Source organism: Lactuca sativa, chromosome 5 (genome assembly GCF_002870075.4).
Source record: "Lactuca sativa cultivar Salinas chromosome 5, Lsat_Salinas_v11, whole genome shotgun sequence".
NCBI lineage: Eukaryota > Viridiplantae > Streptophyta > Magnoliopsida > Asterales > Asteraceae > Lactuca > Lactuca sativa.
This window is the reverse complement of record NC_056627.2, coordinates 20914424-20934922: the sequence shown is the minus strand read 5'-3', so window position 1 is coordinate 20934922 and position 20499 is coordinate 20914424. Positions and strand designations below refer to the sequence as shown.

At 41.7% G+C, this 20499-nt stretch overlaps 1 protein-coding gene across 1 annotated transcript; it reads left to right on the top strand.

Annotated features, from left to right (window-relative positions):
- The first annotated feature begins 13589 nt into the window (after positions 1–13589).
- Positions 13590–16416, top strand: LOC111914846 (ACT domain-containing protein ACR11). The gene is made up of 10 exons (XM_023910554.2): positions 13590–13898; positions 14482–14536; positions 14627–14752; positions 14854–14948; positions 15122–15206; positions 15282–15341; positions 15442–15497; positions 15632–15737; positions 16020–16088; positions 16182–16416. The coding sequence occupies exons 1-10, from the start codon at positions 13759–13761 to the stop codon at positions 16242–16244; spliced, it is 855 nt and encodes a 284-aa protein (XP_023766322.1). The 5' UTR covers positions 13590–13758; the 3' UTR covers positions 16245–16416.
- The last annotated feature ends 4083 nt before the right edge of the window (positions 16417–20499 follow it).

Sequence of the window (20499 nt, the reverse complement as noted above, 5' to 3'; positions counted from 1 at the left end):
AAATGAAAATCGGTCTTTTCTGGCCGAGATTTTGGGGATGTCACAGCTAACAAGGTGATCCAGGTGTATACTGAGCATGGCACAACCAACTTGGTTACATACTTCATGTCACCAAATAATAGAAATGGTGTTGTCATTGAAGAACTAAATGAAGAAGATGAAGTGGCAATTGAACCAAAACAAAGAAAACAAAAATTAGTTCATGATCCCCAACATGAAAGTTGTAGTTCATCATTACCACTTATGGTTTATGGAGGTGAATCAGAATCACTTTCGCCAGAAATGAGGAGAACAAGAAATTGGAAGCCAAGAGAGGGTACTAGGTCATGTTCTAAGAGGTTATACATGGAAACTGAAACAGGGGATAATCAAGACAAGGAAGCACCATCAAGTGAAATCCGGGATAATCAAGACAAGGAAGCACCATCAAGTGAAATCAGGGATAATCAAGACAAGGAAGCACCATCAAGTGTGACAAGAGATAATCAAGACAAGGAAGTACAACAAGAACATGAGCTTGATGCAGCAACTGTGCATGTACCAATTAGTTTATCTGAAATGTTGAATGTAGACTTTGATCCATTTGAAGGGTTGCATGATAATGAAAACAACAACAGAATAGACCCTACAACAATCCACCTTGGCAGTGAATATCAAGACTTTGATCAAGATAATGGGGGTTTATTTGATGGTCAACCAGACGAGTTCAATTCAGAAAAGGGTGAAGATGATTATAGTGATGATGATAGTGATTCTGATAGTGATGCTTTAGTAGACATAGACAATGAAGTTGATGACATTGATGTTGACATGAGTGACTTTAGAATCAACATTGATGAAGGTGTGGAGTATTCAGGGTTTGGGTTTAACAATGATGTAGAAGACGAACAAGAAACAGATGAAGAAGAAGACCTTGAAGTAATTGATTATGATGTATGGGAGTCATTAGGAGAAGACTCTGATATTGAAAAGAACAGGAGGGTTCTATTAAAACGATTGGGTAAGGAGAAAGTATGTTCACATGGTGAGGTGCATAAATCTAGTTTTTATGTGGGACAGATGTGGAAGTCAAAGAAAGATCTTAAGAATAAAGTGGATGAGCATGCACTTGAAACAAGGAGGAATCTTGCTTTTAAAAAGAATGATGCAACAAGACTAAGGGCATATTGAAAAGGAGTTGTGCCTGGTACCAATGTCAGTGGGCCACATGTGGAAGGTGGGACAAGTGGTGCAAGTGGGTCCCATGTGTTAGGTGGGGCAGATAAAGTAAATAAAGGCAAGGGCAAAGCAGTAAATTCAAAAGCTACCACTTGTACTTGGAACTTATATGCATCTAGGTCTTCGAAGGATGGGAATTGGTATGTGAAAACGTACAGTCTGAAGCACACTTGCCTTCAATCAAGGAAAATTCGAGCTTGCACAGCCACTTTTCTTGCAAAACATATTACTATACAAGTTCAATCAAACCCCACGGTTCCAATTCGATCCTTACAAGAAGACTTTCAGCAGACATACTCAGTGGGGATTTCAAAGCATAAGATGTTTAGGGCTAAGGCAAGGGCTACAAAGAATGGTGTTGGGTACTACTCAAAGCAGTATGACTTGCTTAGAGATTATACACTCGAATTACAGTCCACCAATCCAAACACCACAGTGAAGATAGATGTTGTAAGTGAGCCTAACCCAAACTTGGCCACTAGGCAGCTTAAGAGAATTTACATATGTTTAGGGCCACTAAAGTTGGGGTTTAAAGCTGGTATGAGGGACCTTCTTGGTCTTGATGGTGCCTTTATGAAAGGCCATTGTCATGGGCAAATATTGACAGCTGTAAGCTTAGACTCCAACAATGGTATATATCCACTTGCATATGCCATAGTAGAATCTGAAAATACTGCAAGTTGGAAATGGTTCTTGGAATGTCTAGGGGATGATTTGGAGATGGGGTCTAATTCTAACTTCACATTTATCAGCGATAGGCAAAAGGTAATTCTTTATTTATGCATAATGTCTTTACAATATTATAATTAACATGTATTGATTCAATCTTATATTTACTTTTTAGGGTGTGATACCTGCTATAGCACAATTATTTCCAAATACAGAGCATAGGTATTCTCTAATAGATCCCTCATAAGCCGTCTCAGAATACACCCCAAGTCCTCCTCTTCGGATCCCAACTTCCAAGTATTCTATCATGCACAAGCTATTCTCTAATAGATCCCTCATAAGCCTCTCGCTGCTACCTACTCACTCTCAAGCATCTCATAGCAACTCACCACTTCCTAGGCTAAGGCATCACAAATCAGGCCACTCTAGTCCTAATAGGAATACTTAGCCTACTCTAGCATGCGAATACATCATATCAATATCAATAGCACATAACATGAGGGTGTTTTGGGAAATCACCGTTCGGGCGCGGACTGATCGTACACACAACTCTGCTCTGCGTTTCTTTTCAAACTCTTTTACTCTTTTTGAAAATACTTCTCAAATCCTCAGTTTGAGTTCAAATACGCCCGAAGGTGTACTCGAATCCCTCAAACCAAGGCTCTGATACCAACTTGTAACACCGTGAATTTCAAAATAATTTTTCGCAAAATATAAAAACATTTTCCATTTAATTTTCATAAAACATCAAGTTTAAATCTTCAATTCACATCATACAAAATCCCAAGATCATATCACATAAAAATCCCTTGCGTGTGTACAGATCAAGCTGGCGCCTTCCCACGGTCATCACTAGTACCTGAAACAAACAACACTAACACTGTAAGCACAAAGCTTAGTGAGTTCCCTAAAATACCACATAAACACATATTAGCCACTCGAGGCTATAACTCTATGGGTCCGTGCACCCAAACTCTGTGAACCATCAGGTTCTAACTCTGGGAACCTTCCGGTTCCAACTCTATAAACATGCACAACATAAATCACATAGACATCATGCAGTACAACACATAACATACACATACTCTAACACATAACTCTGATTACCTACTCAAGGTAAAGTATAGTGAGAAGACTCACCTCGTATATCTCGATAACCCGCGAATCCTGGAAATCACTCGTGCTCGATCCTCCGAGCTATAATCCTCCTATAACATCATACATCTCTAATTAACACTTTTACCACTAAGGTTGACTACCCTATCAAGTCAACACTGGTCAACTCTGGTCAACGGTCAACGGTCAATTTTGACTGGACTCGGCGAGTGCACTAGGGCGACTCGGCGAGTCTATACGTATTCACCAACTCTTCTAGGATTCTCTTTTGACACGTCGAGTACTCCCCTGACTCGACGAGTTCCACCTGGCATGAATCGCGGGGCCACCACGACTCAACTCACCGAGTCTCAAGAACAACTCGGCGAGTCCCAGCTCGACTTAGTCCATCTGTCAACCCTCTCTAACTCTCCCTGACTCACTGAGTCGACCCTTAACTCGACAAGACCACTCGCTGAGTGGTCAAGGACAAACTTCATGCTACTCGCCGAGTCTGTTCTTCGGACTCGGCGAGTCCATGCCATGCACCAACTCAATCTCACTTCTGAGGTCAGATCCGCTCCAACAACTCATAGATCTGGACCTCCCAAACACATTCATCACGTAAAGTTCATGTCTTGGTGCTCATAACACACCCCATGCCTCATAAATGGTGTTTTGACCTCAAGCACAAGGACCCCAATCCAAAACCCCCATGGATTCATAAAAAGCTTGGACAAAGGGACACTCTGGACCTCCAAGGGTCCAGATCCATAACCTAACTCGCTTAAGGGACCAAGGAAGCACTAGATCTAGCCACAAAAGGGCTCAATAAGCCCTAAATCAACATGAACATCAACATAACAGAGAATGGCTCGAAAATAGTACCTCAAACGTGATGTTCTGGACCTCAAATCTTCAGAAAGTGGCTCCTCTTGTTTCCCCCTTGGCTATTGCTTCCTTTTCCTTGCTAGATAACACCTCCAAGGTCAATAATGGCTCCTTGACTTACTCCAAACGCTCAAGCTCACTAGGGTTTCTCTCAAGGGACTGGTGAGCACAAATGACGGCCATAAGGCCCTTTAAATAGGCGCCAAACATGAGAAATTAGGGTTTCATTAAACAGCGCGGACTCGTCGAGTCCATTCCTTGGACTCGCCGAGTCCGGGCGCGAACCCGCGTCCTGAACCGCGATCCTACTCGGCGAGTTTGAGCTCCAACTCACCGAGTCCCCTCACAAAACTCCAAAAAAATATAAGCATAAAAGATACCTGGAAATCCGGGCTGTTACAGTTCTCCCCCACTAGAACTAGACTTCGCCCTCGAAGTCTCGCTCTGAAAATAGCTCTGGATGCTGCTCACGCATCTCACGCTCCGGCTCCCAGGTTATCTCTGATCCCTTTCGATGTTGCCACTGAACCAACACCAGGGGTACCTCCTTGTTCCTCAAAACCTTGATCTTCCAATCTCTGACGGCCACTGGTCTCTCGGCATAATTCAGGCTTGCATAATGGAACCACTGCCGACTCATCGGCTATACACTTCCTCAACTGCGACACATGAAAAGTGTCGTGAATCTGCCCCAACTCTGCTGGCAAATCCAAACGATAGGCTACCCGGCCTACCCTCGCGATCACTCGGAAAGGACCAATATATCGGGGCCCCAACTTGCCCCTCTTCCTGAATCGAATCAATCCTTTCCAAGGAGAGACCTTTAGGAGTACAAGGTCGCCAACCTGAAACTCAAGTTCGGACCGGCGTCTGTCTGCATAACTCTTCTCTCGGCTCTGAGCGGTCAACAACCTCTGTCTGACCTGCTGAATCTGCTCTGTCGTCTGAAGCACGATCTCTGTACTGCCCATCACCCGCTGACCAACCTCTCCCCAACATATGGGGGTCCGACACCTCCTCCCATACAACAGCTCAAAGGGTGGCATACCAATGCTCGAATGATGGCTGTTGTTGTAGGAAAACTCTGCCAAGGGCAAATATGCATCCCAGCTACCCCCAAAATCCAACACACATGCTCGGAGCATGTCCTCGAGCGTCTGAATCGTCCGATCACTCTGACCGTCTGTCTAGGGATGGTATGCGGTATTAAAATGCAGTCTAGTACCCAACTCCTCATGAAACTTCTTCCAGAATCTGGAAGTGAAACGCACATCACGGTCTGAAACAATCAAGATCGACACCCCATGCCGAGATACCACTTCCCTCACATACACCTCCGCCAATTTCTCTGCTGAAGAACTCTCGCTGGTAGCAAGGAAGTGAGCGCTCTTCGTCAATCTGTCCACAATCACCCAAATTGCATCAACTCCTCTGGCAGTCCTTGGCAATTTGGTGATGAAATCCATAGTGATCTGTTCCCACTTCCATTTGGGAACCTCCAATGGCTGAAACTTACCATGCGGCCTCTGGTGCTCGGTCTTAACCCTCCGGCAGGTCATGCACCTCTCAACAAACCACGCGACATCCCTCTTCATACAGGGCCACCAATACTCTTTTCTCAGATCCAAATACATCTTAGTGGCCCCCGGATGGATCGAAAATTTCGACCGATGAGCCTCCTCCATCAAAATGGTACGCGTTCCTCCCACAAACGGCACCCAGATACGCCCCTGAAATGTCATAAGCCCCCGACCATCGGTAACGAACTCTGAAACCAAACCAACAACCCGTTCCCTCTTCTGCATCTTAGGTCGCACAGCCTCGGCCTGTGCCCCACAAATGGCGTCCAATACTGGAGCTATCACGGTCAATCTCAAACATACCTCCCGCAGCGGGGTGCTCTTCGCCCTGCAGCTCAATGCATCGGCTACCACATTAGCCTTGCCTGGGTGGTACAGAATCTCACAATCATAATCCTTGACCACATCCAACCACCTTCTCTGACGCATATTTAGGTTGGGCTGATCCATCAAATACTTCAAACTCTTATGGTCTGTGTATATCGTACACCGAACCCCATACAAGTAGTGACGCCAAATCTTGAGGGCGAACACCACTGCCCCCAACTCTAGATCATGGGTGGGATATCTCGTCTCATGAGGCTTCAGCTGCCTCGATGCATACGCTATCACGTGCCCCCTCTGCATCAGCACCGCTCCCAATCCCAAAATCGATGCATCATAGTATACCACAAAGTCCTCCATCCCTTCCGGGAGAGCTAACACCAGGGCTTCGCACAACCTCTGGCGAAGTGTCTCACAGGAGGCCTGCTGCTCGGGGCCCCATGAAAAAGCAACACCCTTCCAGGTCAATCTGGTGAGTGGCCCTGCGATCTTGGAGAAATCCTTAATAAACCTCCGATAATACCCTGCCAACCCTAGGAAACTCCTGATCTCGGAGGGTGACTTCGGCACCTCCCAACTCATCACCGCCTCAACCTTGGCCGGATCGACCAATATCCCTTACTGGTTAACGAGATGTCCTAAGAACTGGACCTCCCGCAACCAGAAAACCCACTTGGAGAATTTGGCATAAAGCCTCTCCGATCTCAGAACTCCGAGAACCTCTCTCAAATGCTCCTCATGCTGCTCTCTAGATCTCGAATATACCAGAATGTCATCGATAAATACAATCACCAACCGATCCAGCATCGGCCTACACACTCGGTTCATGAGATCCATGAACACTGCCGGGGCATTGGTCAGCCCGAAAGGCATCACCACAAACTCGTAATGCCCATAACGCGTCCTAAACGCTGTCTTCTGGATGTCCTCATCCCGCACCCTCACCTGATGATATCCAGACCTCAAATCGATCTTGGAAAACCAAGATGCTCCCTGCAACTGATCGAATAAATCGTCGATCCTCGGCAACGGGTAACGGTTCTTGACCGTCAGCTTGTTCAACTCCCGTTAATCAATACACATCCGGTGTGAACCATCCTTCTTTTTGACGAACAGGATAGGCGCTCCCCACGGCGAACTGCTCGGCCGAATAAACCCCTTCCCCAGCAGCTCTTGAAGTTGTGAGGATAACTCTTGCATCTCTGGAGGTGCAAGGCGATAAGGCACCTTGGCGATAGGCGCGGCCCCCGGAACCAAATCGATACTGAACTCCACTTGCTTCACAGGAGGCACACCCGGCAACTCCTCGGGAAACACATCCGGGAACTCACGCACCACCGTAACCTCCTCAACTGAACTCGGCCTCTCGGAATCTACCCGCGTATCCATCACATACGCCGCAAAACCCTTACAGCCCTGCTATAGACACTGCCTCGCTTTAGCGGCCGAACAAAACGCTGATCCTGAACGTGTACCCTCGCCGTACACCGAAAGAACTCCCCCACTAGGGTCTCGTATGGTCACCAGCTGTCGCTCACAGTCGATAACCGCACCGAATCTGCTCAACCAATCCATGCCCACAATGACACAGACATCACCCATCGCAATAGGAACCAGATCAATCGGGAACTCAACACCGAAAATCTCGACTACGCAACCTCGGAGAACCTCCATGGCATATATCACCCTCTCATCAGCTATGGAAACTCTCAGAGGCTGGCTCAACGCCTCACGACTAACACTGATATGCTGACTAAAAGCCAAAGATACAAAAGACCGACTCGCACCCGAGTCAAATAACACCAAGGCAGGTACAGAATTCACAAGAAAAGTACCTACGCATAACATAACATAAACATAATATCTCAACATCAAAATAAATACATGAAAGAATACATACCAGCCATGACATCAGGCGCTACGCGGACCTCCTTCGCGGTCAGCTGAAAGGCTCTCCCTCGTGCCCTCGGCGCCTCGGCCTTCACTGGCCGACTCTCTGTAGCTCTGATGGCGGCAGGAGCAGATCCCTGAGGTGCTCCCTGAGATGACCCTCGCAACTGCGGACACTCTGCCTTCCGGTGTCCGATCTGATTGCAGTGGAAGCACACTGCAAACCCCTTGGGGCAATCCTTGGTCATATGCCCCTCCTTGCCACATTTGTAGCAAGATCTTGCTCTGCAGACTCCATCGTGACCCTTGCCACACTTCCCACAAGTGCGGACCTTCTGGCTCCCTGGTTTGGGATCAGCGGGCTTGGCCCGCTTGGCTGTCGGCTGAGACTGTGCCGGTCGCCGATCCCTCCCCTGAGACTCCGCCTCCTCCCTGGCCTGAGTCTCCAGCTCAATCTCCCTCTTCCGGGCATTTGCCTGAAGCTCAACAAATGTCCGGTACGAGGAGTTCGCCGCGAACTCCCGAATGTCTCGCCTCAAAATACTCAAATATCGGCTCATACGTGCCTGCTCAGTGGACACGTGCTCAGGGTAGAACATCGCCCTCTCATGGAACATCCTGGTGATCGCTGTAACTGACTCAGTACCCTGCTTGAGAGTCAGAAACTCCTGTGCCAAACGCTCCCTCTCCACCTGGGGAACGTACTCATCTCGGAACATGACAGTGAACCTCTCCCAGGTCACTGCCGCAAGCTCAGCAGGCGTAAAATGCACCGTCACAAACTTCCACCAGTCCTTCGCTCCCAAGCGAAGCTGGTTCAGCGCGAACCGAACCTTCAAATGCTCAGGAGATGAGCAAGTGAAGAAACACCCCTCTATATCAGAAATCCACCTCATAGTTGCCACCGGGTCCTGGGTCCCATCAAACTCTGGTGGTTTTGTGTTGCTGAACTCCCGGAATAGCAACGCATCACCACCTTGCGGCCTTGCGGCAGCAATAGCTGCGGTGGCCGCTGCAACAGCAGCCTCAGAAAGAGCGGCATAACGCTCATCAAAGGTCTCAATCAACGTGGTCTTAATAGACCCAAACATCTCTGGTATCTCTGCCCTGATCGCCACAGCCACCTCCTCGTGGATGATCCGACGGATCTCCTCATCACTGGTATCACTGCTCTCAGGCATCAAACGTGTCCTCACCATGATCTACCTCTGAAATACGAAAAATTAGAACCCCTTCGAGCATACTCACACTCGACAACTCATTCCTCCTTGATCCTTGGTATTCCAAAGATTCTTACTTGGGTTGTACACCGCTCCGGTGCTTTCAGTAGTACGGGCCCAATACTACTGTCCGCACCATCTCAGAATACACCCCAAGTCCTCCTCTTCGGATCCCAACTTCCAAGTACTCTATCATGCACAGGCTATTCTCTAATAGATCCCTCATAAGCCTCTCACTGCTACCTACTCACTCTCAAGCATCTCATAGCAGCTCACCACTTCCTAGGCTAAGGCATCACAAATCAGGCCACTCTAGTCCTAATAGGAATACTTAGCCTACTCTAGCATGCGAATACATCATATCAATATCAATAGCACATAACATGAGGGTGTTTTGGGAAATCACCGTTCGGGCGCGGACTAATCGTACACACAACTATGCTCTGCGTTTCTTTTCAAACTCTTTTACTCTTTTTGAAAATACTTCTCAAATCCTCAGTTTGAGTTCAAATACGGCCGAAGGTGTACTCGAATCCCTCAAACCAAGGCTCTGATACCAACTTGTAACACCGTGAATTTCAAAATAATTTTTCGCAAAATATAAAAACATTTCCCATTTAATTTTCATAAAACATCAAGTTTAAATCTTCAATTCACATCATACAAAATCCCAATATCATATCACATAAAAATCCCTTGCGTGTGTACAGATCAAGCCGGCGACTTCCCACGGTCATCACTAGTACCTGAAACAAACAACACTAACACTGTAAGCACAAAGCTTAGTGAGTTCCCCAAAATACCACATAAACACATATTAGCCACTCGAGGCTATAACTCTATGGTTCCGTGCACCCAAACTCTATGAACCCTCCGGTTCTAACTCTGGGAACCTTCCGGTTCCAACTCTATAAACATGCACAGCATAAATCACATAGACATCATGCAGTACAACACATAGCATACACATAACATACACATACTCTGACACATAACTCTGATTACCTACTCAAGGTAAAGTATAGTGAGAAGACTCACCTCGTATATCTCGATAACCCACGAATCCTGGAAATCACTCGTGCTCGATCCTCCGAGCTATAATCCTCCTATAACATCATACATCTCTAATTAACACTTTTACCACTAAGGTTGACTACCCCTATCAAGTCAACACTGGTCAACTCTGGTCAACAGTCAACGGTCAATTTTGACCGGACTCGGCGAGTGCACTAGGGCGACTCGGCGAGTCTATACGTATTCACCAACTCTTCTAGGATTCTCTTTTGACACGTCGAGTACTCCCCTGACTCGACGAGTTCCACCTGGCATGAATCGCGGGGCCACCACGACTCAACTCACCGAGTCTCAAGAACAACTCGGCGAGTCCCAGCTCGACTCAGTCCATCTGTCAACCCTCTCTAACTCTCCCTGACTCACTGAGTCGACCCTTAACTCGACAAGACCACTCGCTGAGTGGTCAAGGACAAACTTCATGCTACTCGCCGAGTCTGTTCTTCGGACTCGGCGAGTCCATGCCATGCACCAACTCAATCTCACTTCTGAGGTCAGATCCGCTCCAACAACTCATAGATCTGGACCTCCCAAGCACATTCATCACGTAAAGTTCATGTCTTGGTGCTCATAACACACCCCATGCCTCATAAATGGTGTTTTGACCTCAAGCACAAGGACCCCAATCCAAAACCCCCATGGATTCATAAAAGCTTGGACAAAGGGACAATCTGGACCTCCAAGGGTCCAAATCCATAACCTAACTCGCTTAAGGGACCAAGGAAGCACTAGATCTAGCCACAAAAGGGATCAATAAGCCCTAAATCAACATGAACGTCAACATAACAGAGAATGGCTCGAAAATAGTACCTCAAACGTGATGTTCTGGACCTCAAATCTTCAGAAAGTGGCTCCTCTTGTTTCCCCCTTGGCTATTGCTTCCTTTTCCTTGCTAGATAACACCTCCAAGGTCAATAATGGCTCCTTGACTTACTCCAAACGCTCAAGCTCACTAGGGTTTCTCTCAAGGGACTGGTGAGCACAAATGACGGCCATAAGGCCCTTTAAATAGGCTCCAAACCCGAGAAATTAGGGTTTCATTAAACAGCGCGGACTCGCCGAGTCCGGGCGCGAACCCGCGTCCTGAACCGTGATCCTACTCGGCGAGTTTGAGCTCCAACTCGCCGAGTCCCCTCACAAAACTCCAAAAAAATACAAGCATAAAAGATACCTGGAAATCTGGGCTGTTACATTTTAATTGTGGATTATGCAGGTAGGGCCATCTCAGATGTGCTTCTAAATAACATGTGTGAAGTTCTGAATGGTAAGTTGGAGAAAGGAAGGGATAAGCCAATCATTACATGCTTGGAATTTACAAGGGAATATCTAATGAAGAGGATCTGCAATGTGGTTAAATAGCAAAGGAAATGCCAAGGTCCTCTCACACCTACTGCAACCAAATTGTTAAAGAAGAATGAGCAACAAGCAGCTGAGTATATTGCAAGGTGGAATGGTGGTGGAAAGTATCAGGTAGCTGGACCATGGAATGATCAACATGTTGTGGACATTAACCAGATGACATGCACCTGTAGGAAGTGGGAGTTGACAGGAATCCCTTGCAGGCATGCCATAGCCACTTGGAGTGAGATGACAGACAATCGGGAAATGGTAGGGGAGCTATACACTTGGGTACATAAAGTTTATTTACTAGATACTTGGAAGGTTGTGTATGACTTTAAATTTGAACCTATAAAAGGTAGGGCAATGTGGCCTAAAAGTGATTGTCCCACTAGAATTATCCCACCTCTATACCACAAAATGCCTGGCAGGCCAAAGAAGAAAAGAAGACAGTCCATGGAGGAGAGAATGAGCCAAAAGGAAAAGTCCAGTCAAATTGAAAGTGTGATAGCAAGTCAAAGTCAAACTCAAGGATCCAAAGAAGTGGAGAAGCTTAGTAGGAAATTTGGGAGTGTCACTTGTGGTAAATGCAAACAAAAAGGACACAACAAAAGGACATGTAAAGGTCAAGGTGCAGGTCAACAAGAGGGTGGAGGAGCTAATGAGGGTCATGGTCAAGAGCAGTTTGAATGGTCAAGGGTAATGTTAAGTTGTTAAATCATCTTTTGGTCTAATTTGTTTAACAATTATTAGTATGTTAAGTTGTTTTGCAATTCCAAAGCTCATGTGGTTGCTTATTTTTTGTTGCACTTGGATATTGTAATGACAATTGCTTTTGGTTATGTGCAATGGTATTGTAATTTGCATTGACTTATTTGGATTATATCTTATGATTCAATAGCACTTAGTAAGTTCCAAAATGGTATTATACTATTCTTAATACTGTTTCCTGTATTGTATTACCATTATAGTCTCCATAATAACAACAATTAAATAAGATAATATTCCATACATTATAATTCGAGGTACAAGGTTCATGAAATGACCATTATAGTATACAAAGGCCTATTCATCAAAACAATAAGATCCCAAAAAAACCTTAGCACCATAGGTAGAACTTAACCCTAATCACTAATTCCACATCCAGAAAACAAGAAAAAAAAATCCACCTGCACCACAAGTAGAACTTCAATTTACAAACTTCATCTTCTAATTCTTTCACTGTCTTCTTTAGGTAAAACCTCAAATTCTGAATTTCATCTTCTAACTCTTTCACTGAAAGCTTCAAATTGTTCATGCTCTTCAGTAGACCGGGAATGATAGCCTTAGCACGATCACACATTGGAGGATCAAACCATCCAAGGAATCGACATTTTGAGTCCTTTCAAAGATGAAACACACAAAATTAGGGCAACAAGAAGGTGTTTGATTGCAAAAATTAGAACGCTACTTTACCGGTAGAGGGCATGCGTAGAACCGTCGGCCTGAATTAAGTGGAGTCCACGATGTGCGCAACACAAAATTGTTGCCACAAAAGCATATGATGGTTACCATTTTCGCAGAGAGAGCCGTTGGGGAAGATGGGTTTAAGTCAAGGTTAAATAGAGAAATTAGATTGCAATTTTGGTCCCATAAATGAAAGGACAAAAATACCCTCGCATGCATGGCACGTGGGGAAGAAAACGAAATGCCTCTAACGGCAGTTAGAGGCAGGGACCAAATCCACAGCTCAAACATCATATAAGGACGTTTTTTGCTAGCAAACTTTTTTTTGGACCTTACCCACAGAAATCGGCAAACCACAGGGACCATTTTTGCATTTTTTTCTATAATTTATATAAAAGTTTTTATATTAAAATAGAAATAAAAAACTATCATTCACCGTTAGGGGTGAAGATGAGGATTTATTTATCTTTCGTGATAGGGATGAAAATGTGGATGAAAATTAGAATAAGAATTCATGTATGAAGGTAAAGATTGTAGTCTCCGATATTCCTCCTCCCGTTCCATCTATTCCTATAAATATGATATATCAATTAGCAAAGTCACAATGAACCAATTTAAAACAACATTCATACTTTGTTAACTTTCAATATAATAAAATATTTAAATTAGTATTTTTAATATATTAAAAATAGTTTCATGGGTATATATTTTTATATATTATGAGTTATGAATTATGAAAGTGTCTTTATGTACAATTTATTGTTAGGAAAGTAAATAATAGAAAGAAAAAAATTATAAATATCCAGCCCATACATGATACAGACAGATAGACTCCTTTACAAATGGCGGAAACCACTAGATGCAAAACTACGTCTATCCTTCAACTTCAATCCATACGCTTCCATTTTTGTCCCCACCATATCCCTACCCATCCTCACCTCGCCATGCCAATCTTCTTCCTCTAGTTCTCAATCCAACCCTCTTTAGCATTTTCTTTCAATAGTCCTCTGGTTATTATGGCTGTCGCCATGGCCTCTTGCGGGTGCACTATTGGAGTTTACACCAAATTAGTTGCATTCGAGAAGCAACCCATCTCTAAAGCTGCGTTCTTCGGTTCAGATCCTCTTAAACATCTATGTACTTCAACTAAACCAAGGTATGCCCCACCCGATTTCCTGTTTGTAATTTTGAGTTCCTTTAATTGGCGTTTCTTTTTAGAATCAATCTAACTCGATCCAGCTCTAGATTTCTTTAATAATTCGTAACGTTTTGTGGGTTTTCTGATTCCGTGTAAGCATATTTGATTAATGTGTGTACACGAACACGAGGATTGTTAATTTGCTGTAATTGATCGAGCAAATACGAGTTGCTGATTTGTGTAACTTTAGTCTTTAATCGTATTGGGCTCTAAACTTCTAACCGATTGATCAGCTGTAAATTATACATCCCTAATCCGAAGCTGATCTAGGAAGTGTTTGGATACGTAGCAATTATGAGTTCCCAGTGTTGGAGAAAACTAGAAAAGTGATTATATTATATATATTTTTTAATTATTTTTCTGTCAAGGTTAAATTGGGAAACAATTAAGGAGTCCAACAATCAGTTTTAGGGGTTTATACAAAAACGCGCGTTTTGGAGGCATATTGAATCACAAACATGAAAGATTTCTCTAAGTAACATGAAACATGCATTAGGATTTAGGGTTGTTATTCTAATTTTTGATTTGGGTTGTTACCCAGATTGTCATATTCATTGAGTACTATGATTCCAAAAGCATCAGCCACAGCCATTGAGGTATTAAGCAAGGGATTTGGTAACACCTTTTCTTTGAAGATCTGTTTGATTTCTGACTTTATGTTCATCGGATTTTGGTATGATTTGCAGGATGGAAGTTATCAAGAAACCGATGTGATTCCAACACCCAAAGTAATTATCGATCAGGACTCAGACCCAAATGCAACTGTTGTGGAGATTACCTTTGGGAATCGCCTTGGAGCTCTTCTTGACACTGTATGAACAAAACCTTCGAATTTATCATAAAGCAAATAAAATTTTATTATTAATTTAATAGATTTGCTATTGTCATTGATTATTGGGAAATGTATGAGCAGATGAATGCTCTAAAAAATCTTGGATTGAATGTTGTCAAAGCAAACGTTCATCTGGATTCTTCAGGGAAGCATAACACGTTCTCGATCACTAAATCGTAAGAGTATTGAGCTTAATTTATCTTCTTGGATCACATGTCCGATGTTTTTGTTTAATGTTTTCGATTTATTAAAGGGTCAAAGAATTGGTTTTGGTACAACAAATTTAAAAATTGAGTTGAATGTACATTTTGGTTACCCTTATGAACAGTTAATATGAATCCATTTGCAGCTCGACTGGTCGGAAAGTTGAGGATCCTGAGTTGCTTGAGGCCATCCGTCTAACAATTATTAGCAATCTTCTTGAATATCACCCGGTATTTATTTTTATTAATTATTACACCAATTTCATATTTTAATTATCATGTTGAATTGATGTTTTTGGTCATCAGGAATCAAGCGCTCAGTTAGCTATGGGAGAAGCCTTTGGAGTCGAAGCACCAAAACAGAAGGTACCAATCAATCAATATGTCATATGTTAGATTATTGTCAAAACGGAAGGGCGATTTCGTCATTTGGCTAATATTCACTACTGGTTTATCTTTGCCTCAGCTTGATGTTGACATTGCAACTCGCATCCGTATATCCGATGATGGTCCCGATCGAAGGTAATCCTGCATGTTTGACTTTGACATCTAAAAGTCAAAAAGCAACTCATTTGACAATTGATGTACGGAAGTCAAATACCAAGTTTGACTTTGAGAATTGATGGATATAATTTCGTTGCTATATATGTATACAGTTTGCTCTCAGTGGAAACAGCAGATAGGCCTGGGTTACTGGTAGACCTTGTGAAAATTATCACTGATATTAACGTTGCAGTAGAGTCAGGAGAGTTTGACACCGAGGTAACAATAATCCCGTTCATTAAAAGGACAAAGTGCAGGAAATATCAACTTAATTTACTAACTTTACTAATATTGGAAATGTAGTTTAACTCTTACCCATAATAGCAACACACACCAATAATAGCAAAATGGAACAAATAAAGTACATTACTATATTGGTAGAGAAATGTAAGTATGTTGCTATTATGGGTAAAAAATAAAATACATGGAGCTTTTTGGTAGTTAGAGAAAAGTAAGTTGCTATTATCATGAAACCGAACCAAACCAACCTACGTGGTGCAGGGTTTGTTGGCCAAGGCCAAGTTCCATGTGAATTACAAGAATAAGGCTCTCATCAAACCCCTTCAGCTGGTAATTAATACACACGACACCATCAAGTTTTAGCCAAATTTAGTTTTTTTAGAAGGTATAATTGACGATTCATTATTATTATTTTTTTTGCAGGTTGTCACTAATAGTTTGCGTTACTTTTTAAGACGCCCGTCAACAGATGAGTCAAGTTTTTGAAAATAAAACTTTATTGGATCATAATGGAAAATGCAGTGGTCCATATGATTAATGATGGTGTTGTGGTGTTATACCCCTTTTCCAGAAATACTTGGGAGTTTACATTACAAAATGTAAAGTTATTTACATTTATATGATACAAAAAAAAGGATCGACATTTCTGGTTCTTAAATTATTGTTAATCAATGTTAAAAACCCGGTCCAGTTGGTTAGAGGAAACCACATGCTTGGTATTGGAACCCGATTGTAAAATCGGTTCAAACCTGGGTTTTTTTTTGGGCGCATACTTTATTATTACATAGCCGATGGTTTGACAGGCTGCCACCATAGTTAGAGCCGACCAAAACCGAGACGACATGCTAACGTGACAAGAACTCGTTGCGAAGTAAACAAGTTTGGGTAATAGACTTGAATTTGGTCAACAAGTTTACATGACACAACATAAAAATAAAAATTAAACGATTAAAATTAAGGACACAACACAAATTAAATGATTAAAATTAAGGTCAGACTTTTTTCAACATTTTTACTGTTTATGTTAGTCGATACAAAACTGCATGTTTACCATCGTGCACCAAGGCCTACTGCAATGCTCATCACGAAGGTTGCCGTTGTCGACGTGGCTACGGTCGTGGTTCGTGAACACCACCCGAACCTTTGTGGTCGGGCATGGTTGTTCGTGAAGCCAAAAACGATTGACAACTCCCAATAGCTAGCCGTTTGAACATCTCCACCTTTGATTAGTTATGTTTAATGATATTTTTTTGAATTTTTTTATTTAAAACAAAACAACCATTTACTTATATAAATACCACAACACACAACCTCATTTTTACATCATTCTTCTTTTTATATATAAACATTTAAACACACAACTTTATTTACAACCAAAAACCATGAATCCCAATCAAAATAACCCCCCCCCCCCCCCCCCCCCCCCCCCCCTCTATCGAAACTGCAAACCCGATGATACTTTTGCGTTGGATACAACTCATCGCCAATTGAAGGAGAGAAGTTAGTCTAGGTGTAGGTATTGGCTTCTCAAGAGCCAATTGAAGGAGATAGTCAAACTTTAATTGTTTTTGGGAGAAAGTGAAAGTCGAAATCCCGACCAAATTAGTTCGAAGTGGCGCGGTTTAGGCTAAAATGTACCGACTTTGAAGGAATTTACAACAACCTTAACAACGTACACAAAAACGGGTTAAACAATTTCGATATGTTTAAGGCGGCCTTAGATCAATATGAAAAAACAACAACAACCACCCACAAAGCTTTTCCATATCTCAAACTATGGCTAAAATTGAAAGATGCTCCAAAATGGAAATAGCAAACTGAAACAACTTCACAAACCTATTCCGGTTCATTAGCGTTTAAGAAACTACGATGCAACTTCCTAACAATCGAACGGACGAAGACACATCGACATCAATGATGATCCGATAGATTTTGAAAACGAGTAACCTCTTTGTCGGCCCATTGGAAGAAATAAAGCAAAAAAACGGGTTTGTCGGCTTCAGGATCTACTATTTAATTATCGATCATTTTGGAGACAAATTTGATCAATATGTCCAAATACAAGAGAGCAAGGCGGAGATGATGAGTCGGGTGGAAAAAAATGGTAGAAGCGCAATCATCATTTTAAGAGGCACAAACGATGCTTCAAACAAAAGCCGATATGTAGATATTAAAAATGAAAGCGGACGACCTCGAAAACGAATACTTGAAGATTTTTCGTGCAATGAAAGAATCTATTCGAGCCTGATATAAGAATATGGGATAGTTTTTTTAGTTATGTTTGGCTTTTTTAGGATTTTTTTTTTTAATGTTGCATTTTTTTTAATTAATGCAATTTTTTTTAGTATACCGTGGTATTTTAATTTAATGAAAAAACCAATTTTAAAAAAAAAAATATGTTTTTAATGTATTTTTGAATTAAAAATAAAATAAAAAATGATATGGAATGATCTTTTAGTGGTAGGTATGTTATAGATTTAATGATCGGATGTGATGTTGATGTGTCATCCATCACTATAATGATTATTGATAAGTTTTGTGGATGACCTAATATAAATAGGTGAAAAAAAAAAATCTTGATTATTGAAAAATTTAATAATTAGGCCACCAAAAAATATTTAAGTATAGATTGAAGCTGACTATAATTGCTAACTTTTGATTTTATAGTTTAAAGTAATAATTACAAAATATCATATTGTAAAAATACCTTAAGGGATTTATATTATGGAAAATTAACTAAACTAACCATAATGTGATGTATATTTAAAGAAATAAACATTTTTTCCTGACAAAAAAATATATTTTCAATTGAAATTTTGGAGTTCGAGAGAAAAAAACCCTTCATAATTTCAAGAACAAGTCCGAATATATTGCGGAATAAAAAAAGTTGTTTCTTGCTAAAATCTAACAAAAAGTTGAAGAAACATAGTAAATAAGAAATATGTATGATATTAGGGTTTAAAACCAGACATTTGACGGAACACATGTAATATTAAACACTTCGGAATTGACATTCAGACATTAGAAGAGAAATTTATTTGAAAAAAATCTCCGAAATTTGAAGAACAAGTCCAGAACCAAGCATTCAGGAGAAAGTTGTTATTTTTCAAAAACTTTAAAATGGTTATTTTATTTAAAAAAATCATTTATAAGGGTTTGTTTAGTGAATTTCCCTAGTATTTCTATCAATATAAATAATGCAAGTACTTACACAAGGTACCTTACACTATACATGTGTAAAAATCGAACTACAAAGTACAATATTTGAACACCCCTCTTAGTTTGTACGTAACTAATTGATCAACAAGGGACAAACAAATAAGAAGGTCACGCGCTAACATGACCTGAAGGTGAAGGTAGTAAAGAATACACTTTATCACAAGAAAGTAGCGTTCACGAGGTTCATGCATGTAAAGGCATATTTCCTTGACCACATAAGATATATATTTAGATGGTGTGGATATTATAAGTCCTCCATAAGACTCCTATACAATGTTGGGTTAGAAACATGCTTCCCATCAGAGGAAAGATTGAGTTTCGTATCCATCAGGTATTTCACATATTGCATGTGGTCATGTTAGCTCTCGTAAGAATTTCCTTAGCAAAAGAGGACTAAGAAAAAAATATTTGAGTTAGAGTAAGATACAATAATGCCAATGAAGAATGTTAGAGATCCTAAGTCTGGCATGAAGAACTTAGACAAAAGTCAATTAACAAATCTAGTGTTGAGAGAGGTAGAAGAGGCTATACAAATAATCTCGTCAACGTAAACCAGAAGGTATATAATCTCTCGCTATTATTTTGATACATGTTTTGAAAGTTAAAGCTTTGGTTAAAAGTTTGAAGTTTGCTATTATTTTTATACATATTTTGAAACTGTAAAGTAGTATTCCCTTCAATTGTATCAGTATCTTATATCTTATTGATGTATTTATACACATACAAGATATAATGAATAACAACAACTAGCTAGATAACAGGAAGTTTAAAAGATCCTATCTATACATTTAAATGTTATACGCTAATACCCCCCGTCAAGCTGATTGGTGGTGGTCCAACATGCAACTTGTTACGAAATTGCTCAAAAAGAGGTCACGGAAGACTCTTGGTGAAGATGTCAGCTAGTTGTAGATGAGTGGGGATATACTTGGTGTGAAGTTTGCCAGAAGGAACGAGCTCACGAATGAAGTAATAGTCAATGTCTATGTGTTTAGAACGCTTGTGGGAGATGGGATTCGGGCTGAGAAAAAGTGCACTTTTATTGTCACACAAAAGAGTGGGTATGGAAGGTGGCAACGCATGAAGTTCTCTTAGTAAGTGAGTGACCCAAACTATTTCTGATGCTGTGTTGGCTATAGCCTTGTATTCGGATTCACAGCTAGAGCGAGACACCGTAGGTTGCTTTTTCGCGCTCCAAGATACTAAGTTGTCACTTAGGAAGATCGAGTAACATATGTCGACCGCCTTGTTTCAATGCACCTGGCCCAATCGGCATCCGAATAGCCTAAAACAGAAGTAGAGCGAGGGCGATGAAAATGCAAGCCATACGAAATGGTGCCTTTAACATATTGCAAAATGCGTTTAACAGCCTGAAAATGATCAACAGTGGGATTTTGAAGGAACTGGCTGACTTGATTTACAACATAAGAAAGATCCGGTCGAGTAATGGTCAGATATTGTAGTGCCCCGACTAATGAACGGTAAAGAGTTGGATCGGAATAGGGCACACCAGCTGTTAAAA